This window comes from Ictalurus punctatus, chromosome 15, assembly GCF_001660625.3.
Source record: "Ictalurus punctatus breed USDA103 chromosome 15, Coco_2.0, whole genome shotgun sequence".
NCBI classification, from domain to species: domain Eukaryota; kingdom Metazoa; phylum Chordata; class Actinopteri; order Siluriformes; family Ictaluridae; genus Ictalurus; species Ictalurus punctatus.
This window is the reverse complement of record NC_030430.2, coordinates 20,007,399-20,032,309: the sequence shown is the minus strand read 5'-3', so window position 1 is coordinate 20,032,309 and position 24,911 is coordinate 20,007,399. Positions and strand designations below refer to the sequence as shown.

At 39.4% G+C, this 24,911-nt stretch overlaps 1 protein-coding gene across 1 annotated transcript in view; it reads right to left on the bottom strand.

The window, feature by feature from the left end:
- The window catches only part of cacnb3b (calcium channel, voltage-dependent, beta 3b), a 29,057-nt gene extending 24,691 nt beyond the window's left edge, over positions 1-4,366 (bottom strand). The window contains exon 1 of the mRNA XM_017486531.3: positions 4,325-4,366. Coding sequence (XP_017342020.1) covers positions 4,325-4,366 — 42 coding nt within the window. The remainder of the gene's footprint in view (positions 1-4,324) is intronic.
- Between the last annotated feature and the right edge of the window lie 20,545 nt (positions 4,367-24,911).

Here is a 24,911-nt window from a genome sequence, read left to right as displayed (position 1 = left end):
GCCGTACAGAAAATGGATGGATGAAAAGATAGATCATAATAATAATTACCCGGGTGCATAAAACACGTGAAATAAAAATCGATTTAAGAAAAGATGGGTTAACTATAAATGGTTTAACTATTCACACGGTTAATCATGTCAGCTGTGTGTCGTCACACCCCCTTGTGCTCCATACACTTCTACACTGTAGCATAGTGAACCTTTGTGATCAGGTTTAGTGTTTTACAGGAAACAATAACACAGAATCAGACACAAGAATAAACTAAAGTACGACCATGAAAATACTAATAAAAAGCAGAGTAAAACCAGAAAACAATCATATTCAGCTGAGTAAGATGCTCTAATAAAAGTAAACTGAATCTAATTTAATGCTGTAATGAGTGTCTCCAGTTTCTTTTTAGTGCCTTTAAGAGTGCCAGAATTCCAGAACCTGAATACACTAAACTAAAAATACATGTCCAGTAGCGTCTGGAAATGTTCATGTGTTACAGATGTCTAAGCACTAAACAGGGCTTCCCACAGAGTTTCCCAAAATTCACTGCAGCACAAAGATCATCTCTGAGTGTTATAGTGAGCATCACATTTCTCTCTCTCTCTCTCTCTCTCTCTCTCTCTCTCTCTCTCTCTCTCTCTACTAAATAAACTGATCTTAACCATATGGTGCTTTTTTGGAAACTGGGCCACTAATATTGTTAATGTATCTAATTATATTTGTCTTAAAACTATTTATGAAAAGGTGCTGTGATTTCGATACGGCTGTTCATCATGATGCAGTACTGCAGTAAAATGGCCTGCAATACGAACATTCTAGATCAGTAAAATGCTATTTTTGTCCATATCATGCAGACCTACATTTGATCTATTCATACCTTAACCTCCATTGTGCTCAAGTACAGAGCCAGAGAAACACAAATTGTACACAAAAAGATCCTGCAAAGATCCTATAAGTATATCAGATCAGTTTTTCATAATTAAATCCAAATGTAATCTTAATCTGTGTTTGAAAAAAAAATGGTGTTTTAAAGCAAGACAGTACAAATGGTAATTTTGGTCATGTCAGTCATTTTGCCAATATATAATATGTCTTCTCTTAAACTGTGGTAATAAAATGATCAATACTCAACAGAAAAAAAAAGGTTTGTTTCATTATTTTTGTCCAGTCACCAAGCAGCCAATATATTATCTGAAACTAAACGCCTTTAAGGAAGGCTTTAAGCTCCACCCACTTCACAAACACTTCATGCCACGTATGCATAAAAATCTTATTTCCTGATATATACACTATATGGCCAAATGTTTATGGACACTTGACCCCATAAGTGGTTCTTCCTCAAGCTGCTGCCTCAAAGTTGGAAGCACACAATTGTATAAGATGTCTTTGTATGCGGTAGCATTACAATTTCCCTTCACTGGAACTAAGAGGCCCAAACCTGTTTCAGCATGAAAATACCTCTGTGTGACAAAGCGAGCTCCATGAAGGTTGGAGTGGAAGAACTTGAGTGGCCTGTGCAGAGTCCTGACCTCAACCCCACTGAACACCTTTGGGATGAACTGAAACTCCATCTTCACCCCAGGCCTCCTCATACGACATCAGTGGCTAATCTCACCAGTGCGCTTGTGGCTGAATGAGCACAAATCCCCACAGCCACGCTCCAAAATCTAGCGGAAAACCTTCCCAGAAGAGTGGTGGTTATTATAGTAGCAAAGTGGGACTAAATCTGGAATGGAGTGTTCAACAAGCACATACGAGTGTGATGGTATGGTGTCCACAGACTTTTGTTCATATAGTGTATCTCAGTGTAGTGTAGGAGTCCTTAATAATAATAATAATGCCTTACATTTATATAGTGCTCTACATTTTATGGGGGGGCCTCCTCAACCACCACCACTGTTTAGCATCCACCTGGATGAACACCCACCACACACCAGCTATTAGTGGAGAGGAGAGAGTAATGTAGCCAATTCAGAGATGGAGAACATTAGGGGGCCATGATAGAGAAGGGCCAATGGGGGAATTTCACCAGGACCCCGGGGTTACACCCCTACTCTTTACAAGAAGTATCCTGGGATTTTTCCTGACCACAGAGAGTCAGGACCTCGGTTTAATGTCTCATCTGAAAGATGGTGCTGTTTTTACAGTATAGTGTCCCCGTCACTATACTGGGGCATTAGGACCCACACAGCCCACAGGGTTAGCACCCCCTACTGGCCTCACTAACACCACTTCCAGCAGCAACCTTAGTTTTCCCCAGGAGGTCTCCCATCCAGATACAAGCCAGGCTCAACCCTGCTTAACTTCAATGGGAAATCAGGAAAGAACTACAGGGTGATACGGCTCTGGCACATGACATACATGTCAATTTACTTTATCGATTTTTATAAAACACACTTGCAAACCCGTACACAATTTCTATACTCTATATCCAAATATCTCAGTTTCCAGATGATCAGCGTTCAAAACTTTTTAGAGATTTATTTCTAAAATGTTGATTATTGCAGGATTTCTTTTAGACAAAGACATAAAATACTTTTTATAACAGTACAGTTGTATTTTCTTAATAAAACAATACACACGTGTTCTGTCGAAGTCTTTTGTTTGAGCGTGAATTCACAGTGAAATAAATATTTTAGTTCTACCAACATCAAAAAAATAGATTTTTGTTTTTATCACGAATGCAAATCCATTTTAAATTAGCCTCTGTTGCTTAAAACAATTACATTTTCAAAAAAGTCCCAATACAAACAGTTGTATCGGCAACTTAAAGCAATTTCAGCAATTAAAAAAACAACAACACACTATTCACTTGTTGTAGTGTCTTGCTTCCAGTTAACCTCCATTAGCATCACTAGAGCAAGCCATTAATAAAGCCAGTGGAAAGAGATTAGTCATATTACCAAAACCCTGATCAGAGCAGAAAGGGGTATTATTCTATAACCCCATAATAGAAGAGTGCAATCCTGCTAAGCGGAAAGCACACGGTGTCCAAACAAGCACTTTAAAATGAAGCAGTGTCTGAGACCACACACACCTACATACACAAACACAAGCCCACTGTATTCCATACACATATACAGTGCATTAATGGCCAACCTTTTTTCAGATGACACGCCATACTCAGCATTTAGCCGCACAAGAGCGTGATCGATACCGTAATGCAATCTCTTAAAAGACACGCAGCACAGCACAGCAACTTCATCCGGTGAAAGCGCTTCCATAACTGCCGTATTTCACCCATTATAGTACATCTGCACGTATGTACACTGTGTGCAGGCTTTCGATACAGCACAAGCACTGAAATTCCCACAGAGCAGGAAAATCTGGGAACAACTGAAGCATTTGAAGCATTCATGAACATTTGCGCTCTGCCTCAGGTGGTGTGATGGAAGCAAGTTTTTCATAAGTGTCATGGAAAATGCATTGAACTTTCCAGCAGAGTCAAACAGACCTCACACCGTGACACACAATCAACTCAGGAAGCTTTATCAGATTTTACATCCAGCAATTCAACCAGTTTTTCATTCACTAGCTGGTTCTGGTGGTGATGATGTGTATTCTGACGTTTTTAATGGGAAGCCATGGAAATGAGAATTAGCGCATATTACGCACAATTGAATCAAACTGGGGGGGGGGGGGGGGGGGGGGGCTGAAGGGACACATCAGATAACCAAGCAGATTGGTAAACCATAATTCAAAACAACACTCAGTGCTTTATACGACCCCAAAATTCTGCTAAACCACCTTGCACCGAAACTACTGCCTTTCCACGTTAAAGAAGAAAACCCCAGTGTCTTAGAGAAAAGATGTGCAGCAAAAAGGAAAACTATCAATAAAGTGTAACATCTACTGATAATGAAGTCTGAGCATTATCGCAGATCCTTCTTCAGATTAAAACATCTTCACCATAAAGCAAAAATATTCAGGCTTAAATTAGTGTGCATACATATTTCAATTTTTCTCTTTTACTCATATCTTGTCTCAGCACCTGATTGATTGCACATGCACAGAATTATCTTTTTAATGTCTACTCTCGGCCATGAATTATAATAGACTAATATAATATATAGAATTATAATAGAATGGAATTATACTTGTAATTGATCAGCTGTAATGCTTAAACATCATCTTGTATTATTCATAATGCACTTACAAAAACAAGATTTAAAAAAGCTATTATAAGACTACATCCTATAGTGACTGCATGCAAAATTTCCTGTGCAGAGAGAGAGAGAGAGAGAGAGAGAGAGAGAAAGAGAGAGAGAATGAGAGTAACAAGAGACAGAGAGAAAAAAAGAGAGGGATTGTGAGAAAGAGAGAGGCCCATACCTTGGCACTGAGAAGCGCTGCACTAGAATCAGATGCCGACATGCCTCTACACACAGCCTCTGCCTCGCCTCCATGGCTCAGAGGCAGACAGAGCTGCAGGCTGGGAGCTGTTCTCCATGACCAGCAGCAGGAGACAGGAGGAGACGAGACGAGAAGAAACGATAGGAGAAGAGAGCAAGGCTGAGGGTCTGATGCTAGCGAGAACTCTCTGTACAGTGCCTATATGAAATTGATGCCCGACTGCAGCAGTGGAGCTGAGCCGAGCGAGCACGCACACACATACACCCTCCCACTGCTGCTGCTTTCAGCCGCCTCTGCTCTGTGTCTCCTCACACAAGCACACAGGCTCTGTCTGGTCCTGCTCCTCAAACTGGCACTGAAGCCACTTTAGATGGAGGAGGAAGACTTGGAGATTGGATTCTAACAGCAAAAGATCGGAGTTGGTGCATGGGATGTCAGAGAGATTTTCTTGATTGTACCCAGGTTTAAAAAAGCTTTCATACTTGACTAAACATATCAAAAAGTTTACTGCTTAATTTTGTCGTGTCATAACATCATGGTAAACGCTCTGCACTTATATAGCACTTTTTATCCAAGGCGCTTTTCACTGTGTCTCATTCACCCATTCACACACACCAGTGATAGCAGAGCTGCCGTACAAGGCGCTAGCTTGCCACCGGGAGCAACTTGGGGTTCAGTGCCTTGCCCACGGACACTTCGGTATGTGGAGTCATGTGGGCAGAGAATCAAACTGCCCACCCTACGATTAGTGGACAACCCGCTCTACTACCTGAGCCACAGCCACCCCCTACAAATCTACAAATCTATGAATCATTTCGTAGATTTTTTTTGAAAAAGGTAAATCAAGGAGTTGATCTGTTACTGTCCTTGAGCACAAATTCCCTGCTTTTATCATTTTTTGTCATAATTAAATTCAACTGATTTCAGTTGCTCATTTAGAAAACCTTCTTTGCGCCATATATTTGCATTCTCAATGCGTATACACAGAATGCATTGTTTCTTCTGTGCCACGGAGAAACTTGAAACAGGAGGTGAAAAAACACATTGAACCATCATTTAATTCAAGACAGGCCTTGGTACTGGATCACTTTCACACATGGGACATGGGAATGCACAGGGGACATGAACTCCAGACCACAACTGGCTTGAAGAACAGCTTTCACACTCAATCACTCAATCAAAGTACTTGTGCAAGAGTTCCCTGGTCCAGAAAAAAACCCCAAAAGTGTAAATGTGACATCACAGCCACATGTATCAGCTACATCTGATCATACTAATTTCTCAGTTATGATGTTTTGAGTAGATCGCAAAAGACGCATAATTATTCTGACATCATGTTGCGCCACAGACTCAAGGAAAGCTCAATGCTGCACCAATTCAAATGGAAGGGGAAAGACGCCCATAAAATATACTACAGCAGTCAAATCAGTATAAACATAATGGCCTTGTACACTATTAGCCAAAGAATGTAATTTTTGAGCGGTTTCTAACCTGTCATAAGCATTCTGAGAAAAATCTTTTAAGAATGAATTGCTTATTAAGATATATTGATCTTAGGACTGGTAAAATAGCTTAATTGAGATGAATAACATCATCGTTTCCACTTTCTTGACCTTCAGAATTCAGAAAGAGTCAACAGCATGTGGCTTTTAGCACATATAGCTGCTTTCACACTTCAGGGAGCTCTCTTCCTAATCTGTGACATATGGTTGCTGTGACATTATCTCCACTGGTGAGCAGATAGGCTCAACACTACAGGTGATGGCTACGCTACAGGTTTCTATTTGAATGCTTCACAACATGAAGCTATTTTTTTGCATTTCATTCTAATAGGACCACAGCATCCGCTACAGCCTGAGGCCCGATCCTACGGAGAACCGACTAGTCAGCCGAGATGTTCTAAGGACAGAGCAGATACCTGTTGGGACGAGAGCCCTCACAGCAAAATTACTCTAACAACGGGGTGATGCATGATGCCCCACAAACTGTCAATCAGCAGCCAGGAATCTACGCAACGGCTCAGTGGGGCTGCGCTAAATCCAACAGCGCCACATTACTGTCCTTGCCTTCTCTTGCCTCTGCTCAATCTGTGTAGCCTGTGTAGCTATGCAGTCATGCTAGCTGGCCCCTGGCAGCATGAGCCCTACTTTGGAGTCCATTATCCTGGCAGCATGTGTTCCTGCTTATTAAGTTTGTGCTGCTTGAAATCTAAGTGCCCTCTTCCACAGATTTTGGCCCAGAATGACTTGAGGTTATCTGTCTTTTATGCTTTCTGTTTGCATTTAACATAACATTCAGCATGTCAAACCTGCCAAAGAGCTCCTTTGAGAGTAGAGTGACTGCATACTTCATTTATACAGTTATGCATTTACCTTATATAAGAGCTATTATATATAGGGATGCATTAAGTCACTGAATTCACTCAAAGGCAATAAGAGAGAGAAAGTGGAAAAGCATGAGGGAGGAAGAAAGAGGCTTGAGTGAAGGCCGAATGAACAAACAAAAAAGACAATGCACTCTCTCTCTCTCTGTCTTTTTTTTCCATTCTCAGATACAGATGATTTGATTTGTAGTAATTCATAATGCATCCCAATGCAAAATGGAATTCATATTTCTGCAGAGATATTCAGGAGAATCTTCACAGCATCATAAACTGGTTTCTATCATCCTGACATACCTATTTTTAGTGCAAAAATCAAAAGCGATTAAAAGGTATACCCGTTGCTACATAATATTTATAACTGCAATGGCCGTCTTCAAGATTGTCTGACCAAGTCTTGCAACTTCATCACATCTCCAGTCAAGCTCCTATCCCTGTTTACAGTCACCTGATTACTAATGGACCTCACCTGTTTGCAATCACACCACTCCCTCTAAATCACCCAGGCTCGAATTCATACTCTGTGAAGTGTTACGTCAACATTGTGTCTGTCTGTCAAATTCCAAGCTTTTGTTATCTAACCTGCTTCATATTTATATAGTTTATGCCTGTTTACCCAATGCCTTATCATTTGCCTACTTCACAATTCTGAGTATTGCCTAGCCCTCTGATTTGTGTCTTACATGCGTGCTATCCAGCTGGAAACCGGGGAGATGACAACACAGTTCATCATTTCAGGATTCCTGTGTATCCACTAAAGGACCCCATTCATGTTCAAGCATTGATTGAAAAACAAATAGGTGAGGGGGTCATAACCCATCAAACTGTTGAGATCGACAGTAAATCCACACTAGTGCTATCCACATGTAGAGAGTATCTGTTCTGGTCACAGAATCCCCTAATAACCACATGAGAACTGTCTGTCTCATTACACATTTACAATAGTCTCCAGAACTGCGGAGAGCTGAGAAACCACCACAGGATGTTATGCTCCCCGAATGATGTGCTGTGTTCAAGGAGGGCTTTAATAAATCCAGAGCATGTCCCCTACCTCCACACAGACCCTATGACTGTGCCATCAAACTGCTAACAGTCACCATACCACCCTGTTCATGCATCTACCTGCTGTAAGAAATTAAGATAATTAGATTATTAATCCCCAGAAGGAGAAATTAGGGATTACAGACTGCTTCTAAGTAGATTCCACTCCACGGTAGGTGTTAGAACAAAAGGCTTAATTATCATATGGGCAATTCATCTCAGTCTCAGCAATATGTGGATAATACCACCTGAAGTGACATTCAATCAGTTATAGTATGGACGCAGTAGTGGGACACCAAAACCATGCCTGAACAAAGGGGTATGTGATTGTAATTATCATTCAGAAAGACATCTGTCTAGAAAATCATATCATCCCAGCATCTGGGTGTTCCCACCTGTAACAACATCAATAATGTGAGAGCAGAAAGTGATCACTGCAACTGTTATCCTTAATGTCCATTTATAGCGAGACTAGATTTACATTACGGGCTGGAAAAACTGGTTTGAAAAACCGTATAAAATGTCTGAGCTGATATTGTTCGAGGTTCAGTTAGACTCCAATGAAACCAGAGTGCTTACTTTATTATTGTTCATTGAGATCTTCGACATTTATCATTTTTTTTCTTACACCGCTAACTGCTCTAGATGCGAGGCCAGGGAAGACCATGGAAGGTTGTATTTCTGAGGTTTTGCAGCATGGCTACATGAGACCCTCCACCTTTCCTACATCTGCAGAGTTCCTGCTCATACAGAAGAGGAAGAAGGTCTTCATCCCTCTATTTACCAAGTCACAGTAAAAATATTGATACTCAAAGCCCCTGGTGTCCTCAGCACTGGAAAACATAAACCAATCTTTGATGATCTCCACCAAGCTCGATCTTTAAAGGGCCTACAAACTAGTTTGAATTAGAAAGGGAAAATGCCAAATGGAAGATTCAGTATGACCTCAGGTCTCTGTGAATAATTGGTAATGATGTATGACTGGTCTATGCCACCGCTGCCTTCCAGGCTTTTATTAACAATGTAGTCATGATTGCCTACATAGATGACATTTTAAATTTACTCCCTAATCCAGCACCTCCACCATGTAAAAAGTGTGCTGGACAGACTCATCTCTTTGTCAAAGGGGGAAAATGTGGGTTCCACATGCCAAGACATGTTCCTGGACATCATCATGGGCAAAGGCAAGGTCCAGGTAGTGGCAGAGTGGCCCTGTCCCGATTGTCAAGGACCTACAAAGGTTCCTAGGGTTTGAAAATGTCTACCAATATATCGTTAGAAACTTCACTTCACTCTGTACATCTGCTCATTCAGATTAATCTAATGACGCAATGAAGTAATCTGCAACCTACAATTGCCACATCATTAGTGCAGATCCCCAGGCTTCCGTGTTTCCTTGCCATTCCTGGTCTACTTGATGATATCCCCAAATTAATTGACACGGAAGAATGACTCCTATCCCCATTCAATCGCCTGAATTACTAATGAAACTCACCAGTGTGCAGTCTCACTCCTCCCTTTAAATAACTCTCATTGCTACTTGGTCTTGCTTCAGCAACTCTGACCACATTTGGAATTCAGTGACAGCAGTTCTGTCCACCATGTTTTCCAAACATCAATGCCTTCATAGAAACAGTCTTCTTCGGAGAACTACAGATTTGATGCTAAGTTCAAAATAGTCCATTTAGCCTTGGAACAGCTGCATAAAAATGGTTTCTTAATAGAGTTTTACTCTACTGCTGTAGAGTTCTACAGACTGTAGAACCTTTAAGGGATTCCCTCAAGAGACCAACGGAAGAAGCCTTTTACATTTCCATATATAATCCGTTACCAAAATACACTTCCTACCTAAGCATCCTCCTGATAAATAAAATGCAGCGCTTGTGATGATATTTTACCAATATTGCATGAGTTAAGTACTGCGGTATATTGAATAACTGATTAATGGCCTGGAGACATTTTTCTGAGGTGCTGAAAGTCAATCCAGCGGAACATTGTGAACTTTAACAACCTTCCATCTCAATTGCAGAGAGGGTTCAGTTAGATCACAGATCCTTTGGTAGGACAAAAAGAGCAGATCAGAGTCAATCAATAGCAACAATATGGAGACTGATAGCTCATCCTATCCTGGCGGGGCACTTCCTCTCCTTTCCTCTAGAGTTGCCTTATGGCTTGTCTTCCATATGCAGCTACAGTTACCTGTTTTCATTCTAAAATAAGCTCCTTGTGTTACTTTAAATAGTTTTGTCATTGTACCACAGAGATTAAGTTCCACCAAGGGCTCTTCACCAGTAAATGTGTATATTATGATATAAATACAAGGACCATCAAAGACATTACATTACAAGCAAATGATATGAATTATCCAAATTAAAACTAGACTCTCGCTACATTATATATATATATATATATATATATATATATATATATATATATATATATATATGACGTCTAGCATTGTTACAGTCCAGATCAGTGTACATTTTAAAAGCTATAGAAATTATATCCATCTATAATTAGCCATTATATAATATACCTGTACGTTATAGTTGTGATGTCACGTCAAAGTCAATTATGTTCCTATAACAGCATGTTCTGAAGTGTTTTATTCCTCTTACACCACAGAAAATGTTTCACTTATTAATAAACGACACAGTCCATTTGAACCGTTTATAGTTTAAGTTAATGTTGTTAATTATTTGCGAGACAAGTTAGGCCATGTTATCCCTTACGTTATAGCAGCTATAAACAGTTCTTCCATCAGCCTCTTTTTTGTCTCCCTTGAAGTGAATAAGACAAAATGTATGTGTGTGTGTGTGTGTGTGTGTGTGTGTGTGTGTGTGTGTGTGTGTGTATATACATACATACATATATATATAGAGAGAGAGAGAGAGGAAAAGGTTGTTGTCTGTGTATTAAAAATGATTTTACAAAAATCAGGAAGTGCAATAAATCATTACTTTTCCCCTTATATTATCACAAGGAAAAATAACTCGTAAAATCACGATGTAGCCCCTAGCATGTAGTCCTAGTCTTGTCCTCCAATATACTGTCATTATTTCTTGTGCTGAAGTGTAATGTCAGCAAATACCAAGTCGCATTCTTCTTAAGGCTGTCTCACCGGTCCAATAAAACTCACTCTGATTCTGAGAAAAGGAAAACTCAAGTTTCCCCCCTTCAAAACTCTGGTGGTTCATCAAATTTAATCAAAGCACTCTGCCCTGATCCTCCAATACACACACACACACACACACACACACACACACTTGCAGAAAGCACTCCATTGAGGCTTTTAGTGCTGTCTCATGCAGTATTTAATTGATCCCATGCAGGAAGTCCGGCTCTTCCAAATGCACTCGGCACACAAGACGAGAGAAGCCGTGAGAGCCAGAGAGAGATCCTGCAGCTGCCTTAAACATGCTGATCTCCATGAACACACACTGCTCACTGAAACAAACACATACTGATCTGCACAGAATCCACCTTAAAGATGTTTCATATGACAGGATTATCACTTCACCCTACGGTCAGATTAGCAAAAAACATATAAACCAAACATACACTGAGAACAATCAAATAAATATACTGTCCTTGAAACATGAGAATCCTTTATCCACACTTACGTATGAAATTATTGCTCATTCTGAAAGTGAGCGCATTGTCCACTAGCTCTCGCTGATATTCACTTTGCTTTTCTTTGCTAGAGTCCATTCAATATTGATCACCATGAATATTTTATAAACTGAAATTGTCGAAATGTAACAGCTGTAAAGTGACAACGCAATGTTCACTAACCTAGGAAACATCAGGTAATTCAGTAAAGATGCATTAAACTCGGTTCTGTTGAAATAAAAGAGTGGAAAGTTGCACTTGCATACTCACTCAGTTGGAGGTAAAGAGAGTGTTCACTCTCTCTCTCTCTGTTCGTCAGCTAGTCAGTCATGGCGTGCTCCCTCGCTCTCCTGGGTAGAAGTGAAGTGCACTGTAGCATGTATGCAGGATAAACCCTACCACTCCTACCGCCCTCTCTCTCTCCCTCTCTCTCTCTCACTCACTCTCTCTCTCACTCCAACTTACTCTTCCCCCATTAGCCACTTCTATCTATACTTGCTCTCACACACACTTTTCCCTCTCTCTGTCTCACTCTCATGCACACTCTCTCTCTTTTCCATTGCTCTGCACCATAAAATGAAACAGCAATATGGTAATTGCTTTATTAACCTTCTGAAATAATGAGTAAAGCATAGCATTATAATTTTTTTTTTTTTAAAAAACCTATAACTCAGGGTAATATGGAAATGTCTGTGTCAGACCCAAATCATCTCATAATAACAAAACTAACCAAGATAAGTTATAATAGTAATGTTATTGGTTATTGCCGTTATTGCTGCACATTTAGAACTCAGAAACACTTTCCGAACAGCACTGAGGAGCCAAACAGGAGTTTTACACTTTCAAGTGTCAATCGTGAGTTGTATTGACAGCGGTGTGGTTTGGGAGGAGCCGTTGGGTTGCCAGGTGTCTTGTTTTGTTGTGTTCATGTCAGATTGGTGAAGGACTCCCCTGTGCCGAAGTCAGTGCTGTGAGGCTCAGAGCTGGATATGGAAACTGTCTGAACAGTCCGTCACACACCAAACCCATAACTGTGCCCTCAGACACACCAATACACCAACAGCATACTTGGGATTCAAAGTCAGACCTGCTGACTGTTTTAGACAGAGAGACAGACAAATAGATAGATAGATAGATAGATAGATAGACAGACAAACAGATGGGCCGACAGATGGACGGAGAGATGGATGGGTAGACTATTACATGGGTGGATGGACAGATGGACAGATGCACAGATAGGTAGATAGAACGGTAGATAGAAAGATAGATAGATAGATAGACAGACAGACAGACATACAGAAAGACAGACAGACACATAGATAGATAGATAGATAGATATATAGATAGATAAGCACACAGACAGACAGAAAGACAGACAGAACGATAGGTAGATAGACAGACAGACGGACATACAGAAAGACAGACATATAGATAGATAGATAGATAGATAGATAGATAGACAGATAGATAGATAAGCACACAGACAGACAGATAGACAGACAGAAGGATAGGTAGATAGATAGATAGACGGACATACAGAAAGACAGACAAATAGTTAGATAGATAGATAGATAGATAGATAATATAAAACTCCACAATAACACAGTAATAATAGATAGACAGAGGTAAAATATAATGTGATGCACACGTGCCAAGATAGTCCACTTTGATATCTACAAGATTTAAGTTCTATAATAAATCAGAATCTGGTATGGAAGAATAGAACATTCAGGCAAAGAGAGAAGAGGAGCTGAGGATCATTTCAGATTCTATATGTGCATAGTACATGTGAATAAAACATGAACAGAGCGGTTTGAAGGCGAGAAATTCACAATGTTATCAGAGCATAGAACGAGAAAGAAGGTCAGAGGGAAGACATGCTTCTCTCAAGCTCTCAGTACCAATCCCCACCAGCATATACCCCCAATGTTTGCTCACTGGACTAAACGCTCTCCCATAGATTTTCCATGAGATCATAGTTTTAAGGCCATCTGCAGTTCAAGAGGGAGATAACATGGTTAATTCCAATGTACTTTAAAGAATCACAGGTTCCGAGCTGGAATGAAATGGAACCTTTATCACATATTAGGAAGGTATTTGTAGCCTTAAATAGTGCTGAAGATGTAATTAAAGAGTAGATAAAGAAAATGTCAGATGTATTACAATGTACTTGTAATATCTTTGGATGTACAGTATAATACATTTAAATAGAAGATACCAGATCCACTTGGATATTAAGTCAGAGCTTCAGCCTACTCTGCATCAGACTGGTGTATTGATATACAGTATACGGACCTAATTCATTTATAAAACTTAAATGTTCCACTAACAATCTTTACTTAAACTAATACAGTAGATCGCCTCAGTGCTGCAGCAGGGATCATCGCCGCCTCACAGCTCCAGGGTCCCCTGAGAGGCCCACATAGAGCTTTAAATGTTCTCTCCTTGCCTGCATAGGTTTCTTCCCACTCGTTTCTCCCACCATAAACATTCCAGTAGGTGAACTGGTGACTCTAAATTGTGAATTGTGTAAAAGTAAAAGTGAATGTGTGTCCATGGTACCCTGCAAGAGACTGTGTCCCTTCCAGGGTATATTCTCATGTCAAGTGTGACAAATTTTACAATAAGGTATTATTACAAATTCATGAAATAATTCGCCTATACAGTTGTGCCCAAAAGTTTGCACACCCCTTGCAGAATCTGCTAAATCTTAATACTGTTAACAAAATAAGAGGGATCATAAAAATCCCTTGTTGCTTTTTTATTTAGTACTGTCCTGAATACGCTATTTCACATAATAGATGTTTACATATAGTCCACAAGACAAGATAACAGCTGAATTTATAAAAAATTACCCCGTTCAAAAGTTTACATACCCTTGATCCTTGATTCTTAATACTGTGTGTCGTTCCGTGTGGATGATACACAACTGTCAGAAAACAAAAAAACAGTCGTGGATCATCCAGGTAACGACACACAGTATTAAGAATCAAGGGTATGTAAACTTTTGAACGGGGTAATTTTTATAAATTCCGCTATTATCTTGTCTTGTGGACTATATGTAAACATCTGTTATGTAAACATCTGTATAGCTTATTCAGGACAGTACTAAATAAAAAACAACATGGGATTTTTATGATCCCTCTTATTTTGTTAACAGTATTAAGATTTAGCAGATTCTGCAAGGGGTATGCAAACTTTTGGGCACAACTGTATATACAATAGATAGCTCAAAATATGCTAGATGAAATATAACATTTAGCTACCTAGGCTGACAAAAATATTTGATTCTTTTCTTTAACACCTTGATTAAGGTGATTGATTTTTAAATTTTTTTGTTAAATCTTCCATATTTAAAATGCTTAAATTATACACTGGTTAATTTTAAAGTAAAATGTACCCAATAATATTGTAATTATGTTGTCATCGAAGCACTTTTTATAAGTACATGCAGCACTATAGTCTTGAACAATCACGTGTTCCATATAAACAAATCTAATTATTACAGTGTATTATGATTACGGGATTATAGTGTAATCTTGTTACAAATCTTGTCGCTGTGTATGTAGAACTAAAGAGCTTACATAACCCCTGAAATTCCCCGAACCTGCCAGCATGTCCATTCTCATTCCTCACTCTTGTAATTACATGCCTTTCCTGTTAGCTTCACAGTAGTTAATGAATAATTAATAGTAGAATAATCTCCTTTATACCACAGCGCTGTTGAATTCTCCATTCTGATTGGTCAGAAGCTATAGCAGCAGCTCTGACAGCTACAAGGCAAATCACAGGTTTATATTAATGTGCTCATTTTAATACAGTATATTGATGTCTCTATAGTAACAACTAACACAGGATTGTATAGTCGATGCTCCACATAAACAAATGTTTAACAAATGCGTAATCGATATAGTGTCGCTGTCTGTGAGGAGACGTTTCATTAGCATTTCCAGAAGGAGTCTCCAGTGTCAATCAGGCTTTGTGCTTTGTGATTTTTCGGTAACATGTCAAGATGCATTCTTAAGTACAAAAGAGAAAAAAACAGATGTTCCACGACATAAAATGCAACTAGAAACGGATTTTAAAAATGTCACGTTCTTTAATAAATAAAATAAATTCCATGGCATACGTAGAACAGAACACTTCAGGACATGCTGTTATAGGAAAATAATGATCACACCACCATGTTATGGATTATTTTCCTATAACAGTACACCTTGTGTTTTATTCCTTAATGAAGGTGAATAACTAAATGATAATTAGTTAGAACTAATGTTTCCTTGACTGATAGATTTCTAAGCACGTTGTGCCCATGTGCTGTCTAAAATCTGCTGTCTGGTAGGAAAGTGTGGTCAGGTGCAGTGTAAAGTGTGTTTCTTTTTGCTTTCCCGTTTCCCAGGGGCACAAACACTGGGGAGAGAAGAGGAAAGCACACAGTACACATGAAACAGCTGACTCCACACAGATGCCAAGCAGGCAGAAACACCTGTAGGCTTACTAATTGTGTTGAGGGCACAGATGGGTTTGCCTGGAAAGTATGACGCTGGACGCTTAGAGCAAAATACAATGTTCGGATCTGATGAAGGAGCATCATTAAAAAGTAATGGTGAAGGCTGGTCTCTTTTTCAGCAGATATACAACAGTAACATGCTGTGTAATAAATCAGTGGTTTTCAGCTCTGCTGAACAGTTGCCCCTTTTAGCACTTCTGCTGAGCTCAATGCTTTAATGAACCGGATTGCAGTGTGATGGAAACTCAAGCATTACTGCAGCAGGTTAGATAGAGAGACAGATAGAATTGGCACGTACCTATCTTGTATCAATACACATCTAACTGCTAGGTAACTTTTAGGTCTACAATTACTACAATGAAAAGGGACCTCCATAGTACAACCTTAGACCTTATCCTACATGGTCGCGGGAAACCTGGAGCCTATCACAGGGAGCATGGGGCACAAGGTGGGGTGCTCCTGCGATGGATTGACGGGTGCCAATCCATCACAGGGTACAATCACACACCTATTCACACACACATTCATACACTACAGGCACTTTGCCAATCAGCCTACAATGCATGTCTTCGGACTGAGGAAGGAAACCGGAGTCCCCACAAACTCCACACACGCAGGGACACAGCGGGAATCAAACCCCCAACCCTGCAGGTGTGAGGCGAATGTTCTAGCCACTAAGCCACCCCTATACATGTACATTTGCAGTCTATAGCTCATTTATTCCATGCACCATTCCTCTTAATCATCCTCTACCTTTCATCAGAATCTGGCTACAGAGCCAATGCTGGCTCAATATTTGTGGTTTGTGGACTGTTCTCAACTCAGCAGTGATATTTGTCCTGTCACAAACGGTCCACTTGTAGTCTTCCAGTCCAGATAGAGGTGTATATGTATGGTTAATCCCACTCCTTCCCACTCCCAAAGAAAATCTGACTCGTGACCTCACATTTACACTCTTGACTAATTCTACTCCTGTAAATAAGTTTGGCCAATCCTGTCCGATCCTGCAGTTTTTTTCTGTTGGTTTCGGGCCATGATTTTTTTCTAATAGTTCTATTTCCAAAAACGATTTTCTTGAAAATAAATCATTCTTGAGCAGGAGCATCTGATACAGTGTCTAGAGCAGGGTGTCCAATCTTATGCGGAAAGGGCTGGTGTGACTCTACTGAAAGTCGACATCAACTGATTAAACACTTGGAATCAGGTGTGGCTTCTGCTTGATTGGAATGAAAATCTGCACCCACACTGGCCCTTTGCGGATAAGATTGGACACTCCTGGTCTAGAGCATGACCTTTAAGGCTGAAGAAGGAAATTGTGTTTTCTTCTGCTAAGTGTAATATAATGTTGCATGATACAATTTAAAATTTAGAAAAAATACAAAAAGCCCAATATGATTATATATATTATATATGAATGAGTTGTCAAGCATTGAAACAAACATCTAATAGGAGTGTAGTGTATTGCTAATACATTGTCGAATGAATAGTCCTTGTAGTAATTATCACATTAATCACTGCCAGTTTGATTTAACTTAACAATACAGCTTACACCTTCATGAATCAGAAGCTTATAAAATAGCACTTGATCCAGAACATTCAGGTATGTCGATTTTTTTTGTATTGGGTGCCAACAGTCAATTGTGTGCACAACTTAACAAGATATAGTAAAGCACGGTGTGTGGAATGTAGGCCATTTTCATGCTGTAAATTTGATCTTTTGCTTATTTTTTTATTTTTTTGGCTAATTCAATGTGCTCTCCTATAAAGAAACCTTGCCCATAATTTGAAGGCTCAGCTGACTGACGCAGTTATGGCAGGATCTCATCTAGGCCAGTTAGAGATCTACGAGATTCTTATAGTCTATGAGAAGCCTATGGCAGCATTAGCATGATAGTATGAAGTATGAAACTTTGGAGCCTGTTTCAGCAGAGTGTGGAGCTGAGAGATCTAGATTGACTTAAGTACTAAAGCACTGCTGCATCGCTCACTCTAGGTTGAGATGAAGCAAGGGCTATATCCCACTTGCTCTACTATCATCAAGTAGTCAAATGGCATTGTGGGTAATGTAGAAAATAGGTAATCAAAATAAAGTTTTGACAGAAAAAAAACAATAAGTAAACCCAGAATTTCATTACAAAATACATCTTGGACATCACGGAACATCAAATGTTAATTGGAAAGATTAATATGTCACACTGACCTTCATTTATTTTGCTGCAGAAATATTCTCTTCACCTCGTTTTTTTTTTTTTTTTTAAATAAACCCGGTTCGTACTCTTTTACTAAGCTGTCTCTCAACAAATGAACCATTCTGCATCTGCACTCTCAGAAATAAAGGTGCCAGAGTGTACTTTCAGGGGGGCACGTTGGTTTAATGGTTAGCACGTTTGCCTCGCATCTCCAGGGGGTTGGGTGCTCGAATCCCACCTCTGTCCTGTGTGCACAGCATTTGCATGTTCTCCCCGTGCTTCTGAGGTTTCCTCAAGGTACTCCGGTTTCCTCTGCCAGTCCAAAGACATGTCCGTAGTGTGTGTATGTGTGTGTGGATGTGTGTACACTTGTACCCTGCGATGGGTGGGTTGGCACCTTGTCAAGGGTGTCCCTCGCTGTGTCCCGAGTTCCCTGCGACAGGCTCCAGGCTCCCTGTGACCTGGTGTAGAACCTTGTGGTTCTACCTTTGTACCTTTAGTATGTTTGTCCTACCTGAAAATGTGAATATAGTGCACTCTTTAAAAAGTACTCTTTACATACTTTTACCTTAAGCACCGCTGTTGTACCTTCAAGATACACCACATGCACGATCTTATGTAAACGATAAACAATATAGGTAAAAAAAAATAAAATGTAGATTTGATGATGGAAAAGTGCAATTTGATACATTTATTTATGAGAGGCATATCAACGTATATTAAGTGACCACAACATGAATACACACGAAGATTAAAGACCATTTCCATCTTGCTGGTAGAGAAATGCCATGCTCATCCACTTTACACTTCTCTCTCTCTCTCTCTCTCTCTCTCTCTCTCTCTCTCTCCATGTTATTTCCTTACAGCAACAAACACAGTGAAAAACCGAACTAACCTCTTTTAGTAAAAAGACGTTTGAATTGGAAAGGGACATCCGCTTAAGTCCTCAGCTAAAAGCTAAAAAGCGTGAGATGCAGCTCCTGAAGCTGCCCTAGCCCACACAGTCCCGGGCTGCTTTAACACACCGCTTCTCCTCCTTCACTCACAGCCTGTGGGCTTTTCACCTCAGCCCCAACATCTACATCCTTAAACATTAACATTTATATCCAGTTAATACAAATAAAAAAGACAACATGTAGGCTGTATAATGAGTATTTGTGTGCTAGTGTGCTACTGACTCCATTCGAGTTGTTGAAACCTCCATTGTGACTTATTTCAGTTACACGGGAAAACACCCCCCAGCAACCTCGCTTTTAACCACTGACTCGTTTACTTGACTGATTCCCGAGTGTGTCGGTTCTTTTAACCGACTCTTTTCGGCGAGATAATAATAATAATAATAATAATAATAATAATAATAATAATAATACATTTTATTTTAAAAAAGCGACTTTCACGACACCCACTTCACAAATATATCATGCAAAAACAATTTACAAAAAAACACAATAAAACACAATATTACATATTTCCAATTGTAAGGATATAAAAGGTAAGCTGTGACTCCTAACTATCTGAATTGTTTTGTACAGCAAAATAGCTGCTCGGTATAATGATGTTTGTCTTGTAGAATAATAGAGATGTGTACCCCCGCATTAATGTACAGAAATCTTCAAATTCTTGAGTAAAAATCAAACGTATAATTTTATAGTGCAAATATGTGGAATATTGCGAGTTTTACATTTATATAAACATAGGAATCAAGTATAATGTTAAGAGGAAGCGATATGCAGGTAGACAACTAAAACCTCAACTGATGTCGAGGCAAATAAACAAACAAATAAATAAATAAATAAATAACCGCAAGTGAGCCGTTTAGAAGTCGAACGAATCGGCTCCTTTTGGTGAGCTGAACCGATTGCTCTGACTCGTTCAAAAGAACCGGAATTCCCATAACTATCTCCATGTTTGGCTTGTGTGTGTGTGTACATTCTGGGGGGGGGGGGGTGAACCATCTCTCGAAAAACACCAACGGCTCAAACAACATCTCGCTAACAAAACATGGTTACTTGTGCATACAGTGTACTTAAAAAAATATTCGCTTGAACTGTATTAATATTAAAGTCTTCATCAATGAGGAAAATTGACTAAATATTTCCCCGCACCCCCACCACTGTTCTCTCTTAGACTTGTCCTGCGGGTTCATTCGAGCTAAGGCTTGTCGTTAATGATAATGGGCGTTAGAGGCGAGCGGAAGACGTGCTAACCACTAACCCCGAATCAGTTTGTTCCTTGGTACAGAAAGAATGGCCACGTAAAGACACATAATAATTCAAGGTCAGAAATAGAGTGGTATCTCAAGTGTCAAGTGGCTTTAGAGTCATTTCAACCATATACAGCTGGCACAGTACACAGTCAAACAAAACAACGTTCCTCCAGGACCATGGGGCTACATAAAACCACACAGAACTAAATATGACCTACACAGGACTACATAAAGTGCATGTGTGCAAACACCACAAGACAGTACAATCATTCCTAAAACAGCCCCAGAGGCACAGTAAGAGAAAGTGCAGCGTTGAACTGTACACACTTCTAGTGTGGATAAGTGTCAGATGTAACAATATAATAATAATAATAATAATGCTGTGAATGTAAACATATAATGTACTATGACATAGTATTCATCAGACAAACTTATACCGTATATGGACATAGCAGTTATTGGGGTAGAAGCCAGATAGACAGTATAGTAGTGACTAAAAAGAAAAAGTAATTTATTTATCAATTTATTATTTTTTAAATAAATAAATAAATAAATAAATATTGTAGCAATTTAAGAACACGGGAGTGGAATGGGTTATCTTCTCTGGGCTGAGTTTGTGTGTGTGTGTGTGTGTGTGTGTGTGTGTGTGTGTGTGTGTGTGTGTGTGTGTGTGTTTTGGAGGATGGTGTGTCAGTCCAGTTTCTGGGCATTGAGGAGTCTGATGGCTTGGGTGAAGAAACTGTTACAGTCTGGTTGTGAGGGCCCGAATGCTTTGGTACCTTTTGCCCGACAGCAGGAGGGTGAGGAGTTTGTGTGAGGGGTGCAGGGGTCATGCACAATGCTGGTGGCATTGTTTTGGCAAAGCTAATTTCAAATCACAGAACTGCCAGAGAGCCACTGTTGGGCCCTTGAGAAAAGACCCGTAACTTTACTGGCAGCCCTTGAGAAAATGCCTTTAATCTTACTGGCAATCTGGGTGAGAAAAGGCCCTTTTACTGGCAATCCTTGAGAAAAGGCCCTTAACTTTACTGGCAACCTGGGTGGAATACTGACTGTGCTGTCATTTCACTGTACCGTGATATCTCAGTTGTGTACTGTTCTATTAATGCCACTAGATGGCAGAAATAGCCCAAACTTACAGCAACTGTAATCATGACATACACATGCAGTGACCTAATGGCAGTTTTACAGTATAAATGTGTAACTGTATAGGTTATAGTGTAGTTATGTATGTAGATATGATATGTGAGGAAGAATCTAGTCAATAACTTCAGTCTACTTCAGTAGTAATAGTTGATATGGTCAAAACGAAGCTTTATACATGTTTCCAGAGAAACGATACGTATCTGACAAAAGTACATCCTCAACTGGGAAAGCAAAGTTTTTCTCTTTGAGAATGTTAAGAAATTAGTTTGCTTTCTTGTGCCTCTAACAGAGCACTAAATTGGTTCTCTGTAATTTTTTGCAGTGCATTATGTAGTTTTGAGGCGACTCATGACTGCAGGCTTAACTGAAGCATTGATGCATTGAATGTACACTACAGGTCAAAAGTTTGGAGACACATGACTGAAATGTTTCTCATGATCTTAAAAACCTTTTTGATCTGAAGGTGTATGATTGATTAAATGTTTGAAATCGGTGTTGTAGAAAAAAATATAATTGTGTCAACATATTCATTTCTTTCATTAGAGAACTTACATTTTACTTAGAATTTTTTTTTTTTACAATGGTTGACATGAAGCGAATTATTCCGAAAAGCAGCCGATAAGTGTCCAGCATAGGTGGGAACTCCTTTAATACTGTATAAAAAGCATCTCAGATGGATTCCTCAAGAAATCGGTTGAGAAGATGCCAAGAATACATTTCTGGAAATTCTATGCAAAAAGGGTTCTCTACTTTGAATATGGTAAAATACTAAATTATTTTGATTTATTTTGGATTTTTTTTTCACAGCATAATTCTCATAGTTCCATTTTCATTTGTGTTAATCCAGAGTTTTAAGGGTTTTATTATTCTATAATGGGGGGGGGGGGGGGGGGGGGGGCAGAAAAATAAATACAAACCTCTTTTAGGAACTCCAAACTGTGTTCAGAGGTCACACTTAGTAAGCAAAGCAAACAGAGCCATATTTGCATGGTGAGGCCTGCAGCCATACAAACACATCGTTTACATCAGTGCAAATTGGCGGAATCCTCAAAACCGGCCTCGTAACACAAAACAGACTGAAGTTCCACAAGCTTTGGAGGAAGTATTCCTCCGATGATGCTTTTACACAGTTTCACAGATTTACATTTCTTATAAATTTCCTATTAAGGTTCATCTAAATGAAGTTAAGAATAATTACTAGTTGTTCGCTTTTACTTGGAACCCTTTCTGGTTCTACATATAACCTGAAGAGTTTCCTACTAGGGTCAAGTTGACGTGTTTTAGGTTTAACCTTTTTTTCCTTAAGTGTAGTTACAGAATAATGAATGATTGTTACTGAATAATGTGCTGCAAGCTAAATTACTGGATAATAAACATGGATGAGAATATTCATTTAACTTTATATATACATTTTTCCTTTTCTTTATAATTGAAAGTGAAATTTCCTCTTGGGTTCATCATGAAGTTCGGCCCTTAAAAGTGAGAGAAGGTGCTGTGTGAGATGATGCTGAAAAATACATGTTTTGTCTGCAGGTAGTTTCCAGTGAAAAATCCTACAGATTTTCTCTGATTTGCATCCACACCCATGCTGTCTAGACTAGCAGTGCGGTTATCATGTGTTAGGTACAAACCTATATGAAACAGCAGTAACTAAATTATAACATACAACAAAGAATACATGGAGTTTGCATGTTCTCCCCGTGCTGCGGGGGTTTCCTCCAGGTACTCCGGTTTCCTCCCTCAGTCCAAAGACATGCATGGTAGGCTGATTGGCATGTCCAAAGTGTCCGTAGTGTATGAATGGGTGTGTGAATGTTTATGTGATTGTGCCCTGCGATGGATTGGCACCCTGTCCAGGGTGTACCCCGCCTTGTGCCCGATGCTCCCTGGGATAGGCTCCAGGTTTCCCCGTGACCCTGAAAGAAGGATAAGCGGTATAGAAGATGGATGGTTGGATGGAACAAAGAATAAAAAAAATGTCGCACTTTTCCTTGACGGGTTTCATCATTAATGAAAATTGGCTTCTTAAAGGAGTCACTAAAACAGAAAAAGCAGGTGTAGATAAAACATAGAGGCCTACTAAAACATAAAAATTCAAATAAATAAAATTAAAATAAAGTATCATAATAAATGGCTTGGGGTGGCACAGTGGTGCAGGGGGTAGCGTTGCTACTTCAGAGCTCCAGTGTGGAGTTTCACATACTCTCCCATGTCTGTGTGGGTTTCCTCTGGGTTCTCTGGTTTCCTGCTTCTGCTGAAAAACATGCCGTTAGGTGCATTGGTTAGGAAACGTTGCTCGTATGACTTAATGTGTTTGCATGCCGCCCTGCAATGGACTGCTGTGCGATCAAGGTTATATTCCATCCCTTGCACCCAGTGTTCCCAGGATAGACTCCACTGTGACACTGACCAGGATAAGTGACAAATTGTCCTCCTATCGAGACTTCCCACCAAGGCTTCACTTTTGCATGCCTGTAAAATTAAACTTCAAATATGTTAATGCTGGAGGCAGTTTCTGATGTCACAGTAATAAAGTAGACAAAATATCACAAAATACTTGTGTTGCTTTATTTTATTATTATTTTTTACAAAAACACATGAACACACATAAAAACATATTCTATAGAAGGACAGTTTTATAAAGTAGGACAAATTATGGGAGGCCATTTCAGGTGAAGCTCACTTGCACACACACATGCTACTAGTGCATATATATGAAACATTTGCACATACACACACTTTCTCATACATTCATATTTGTACATATTGAGTGCGTGCATGAATGTGTGTGTTTGTGTGCCTATGTGTGTGTGTGTGTACGCATGCATGAGTGAGTGCACAAGAATTTTCAGTGCTCCTGGAAGTCATTTCATTGTACAGTACCAAGAATGCCCAGTTAACTGGCCTATTAATAGTTCCTACCCCCCCCACGAGCCGAAGTCATAGTAGTTTACACTACTATGGTGTTTTTACATTCTTCACTGCACTAAATGCATGCATTCTCTCAAACTTTTCAGGTAATGACAAGAATGTGTTGTACATAAAAATGAAATAGACTAATCTTGGTCTTTCCCTACCAGTATGGATGTATGATAAATGATGTGCAAGTAGCATGTGTGTGTAAGTAGTGTTTCATATATATATATATATATATATATATATATATATATATATATATATATATATATATATATATATATATATATGCGTGTGTGTGTGTGTGTGTGTAGTAGTTATGTAGTATGTATGTGCAATTGATGTGTAGCCTATATATGTATGCAAGTAGTGTTTCATATATACAGTAAGTAGTGTGTGTGTGTAGTTATGTAGGATGTGTGTGCAATTGATGTGTATCCTATATATGTATGCAAGTAGTGTTTCATATATACAGTACATAATACAGTAAGTAGTGTGTGTGTGTGTGTGTGTGTGTGTGTGCGCGCGCACATTTGATTTATATACATATGCGTGTAAGTAGTAGC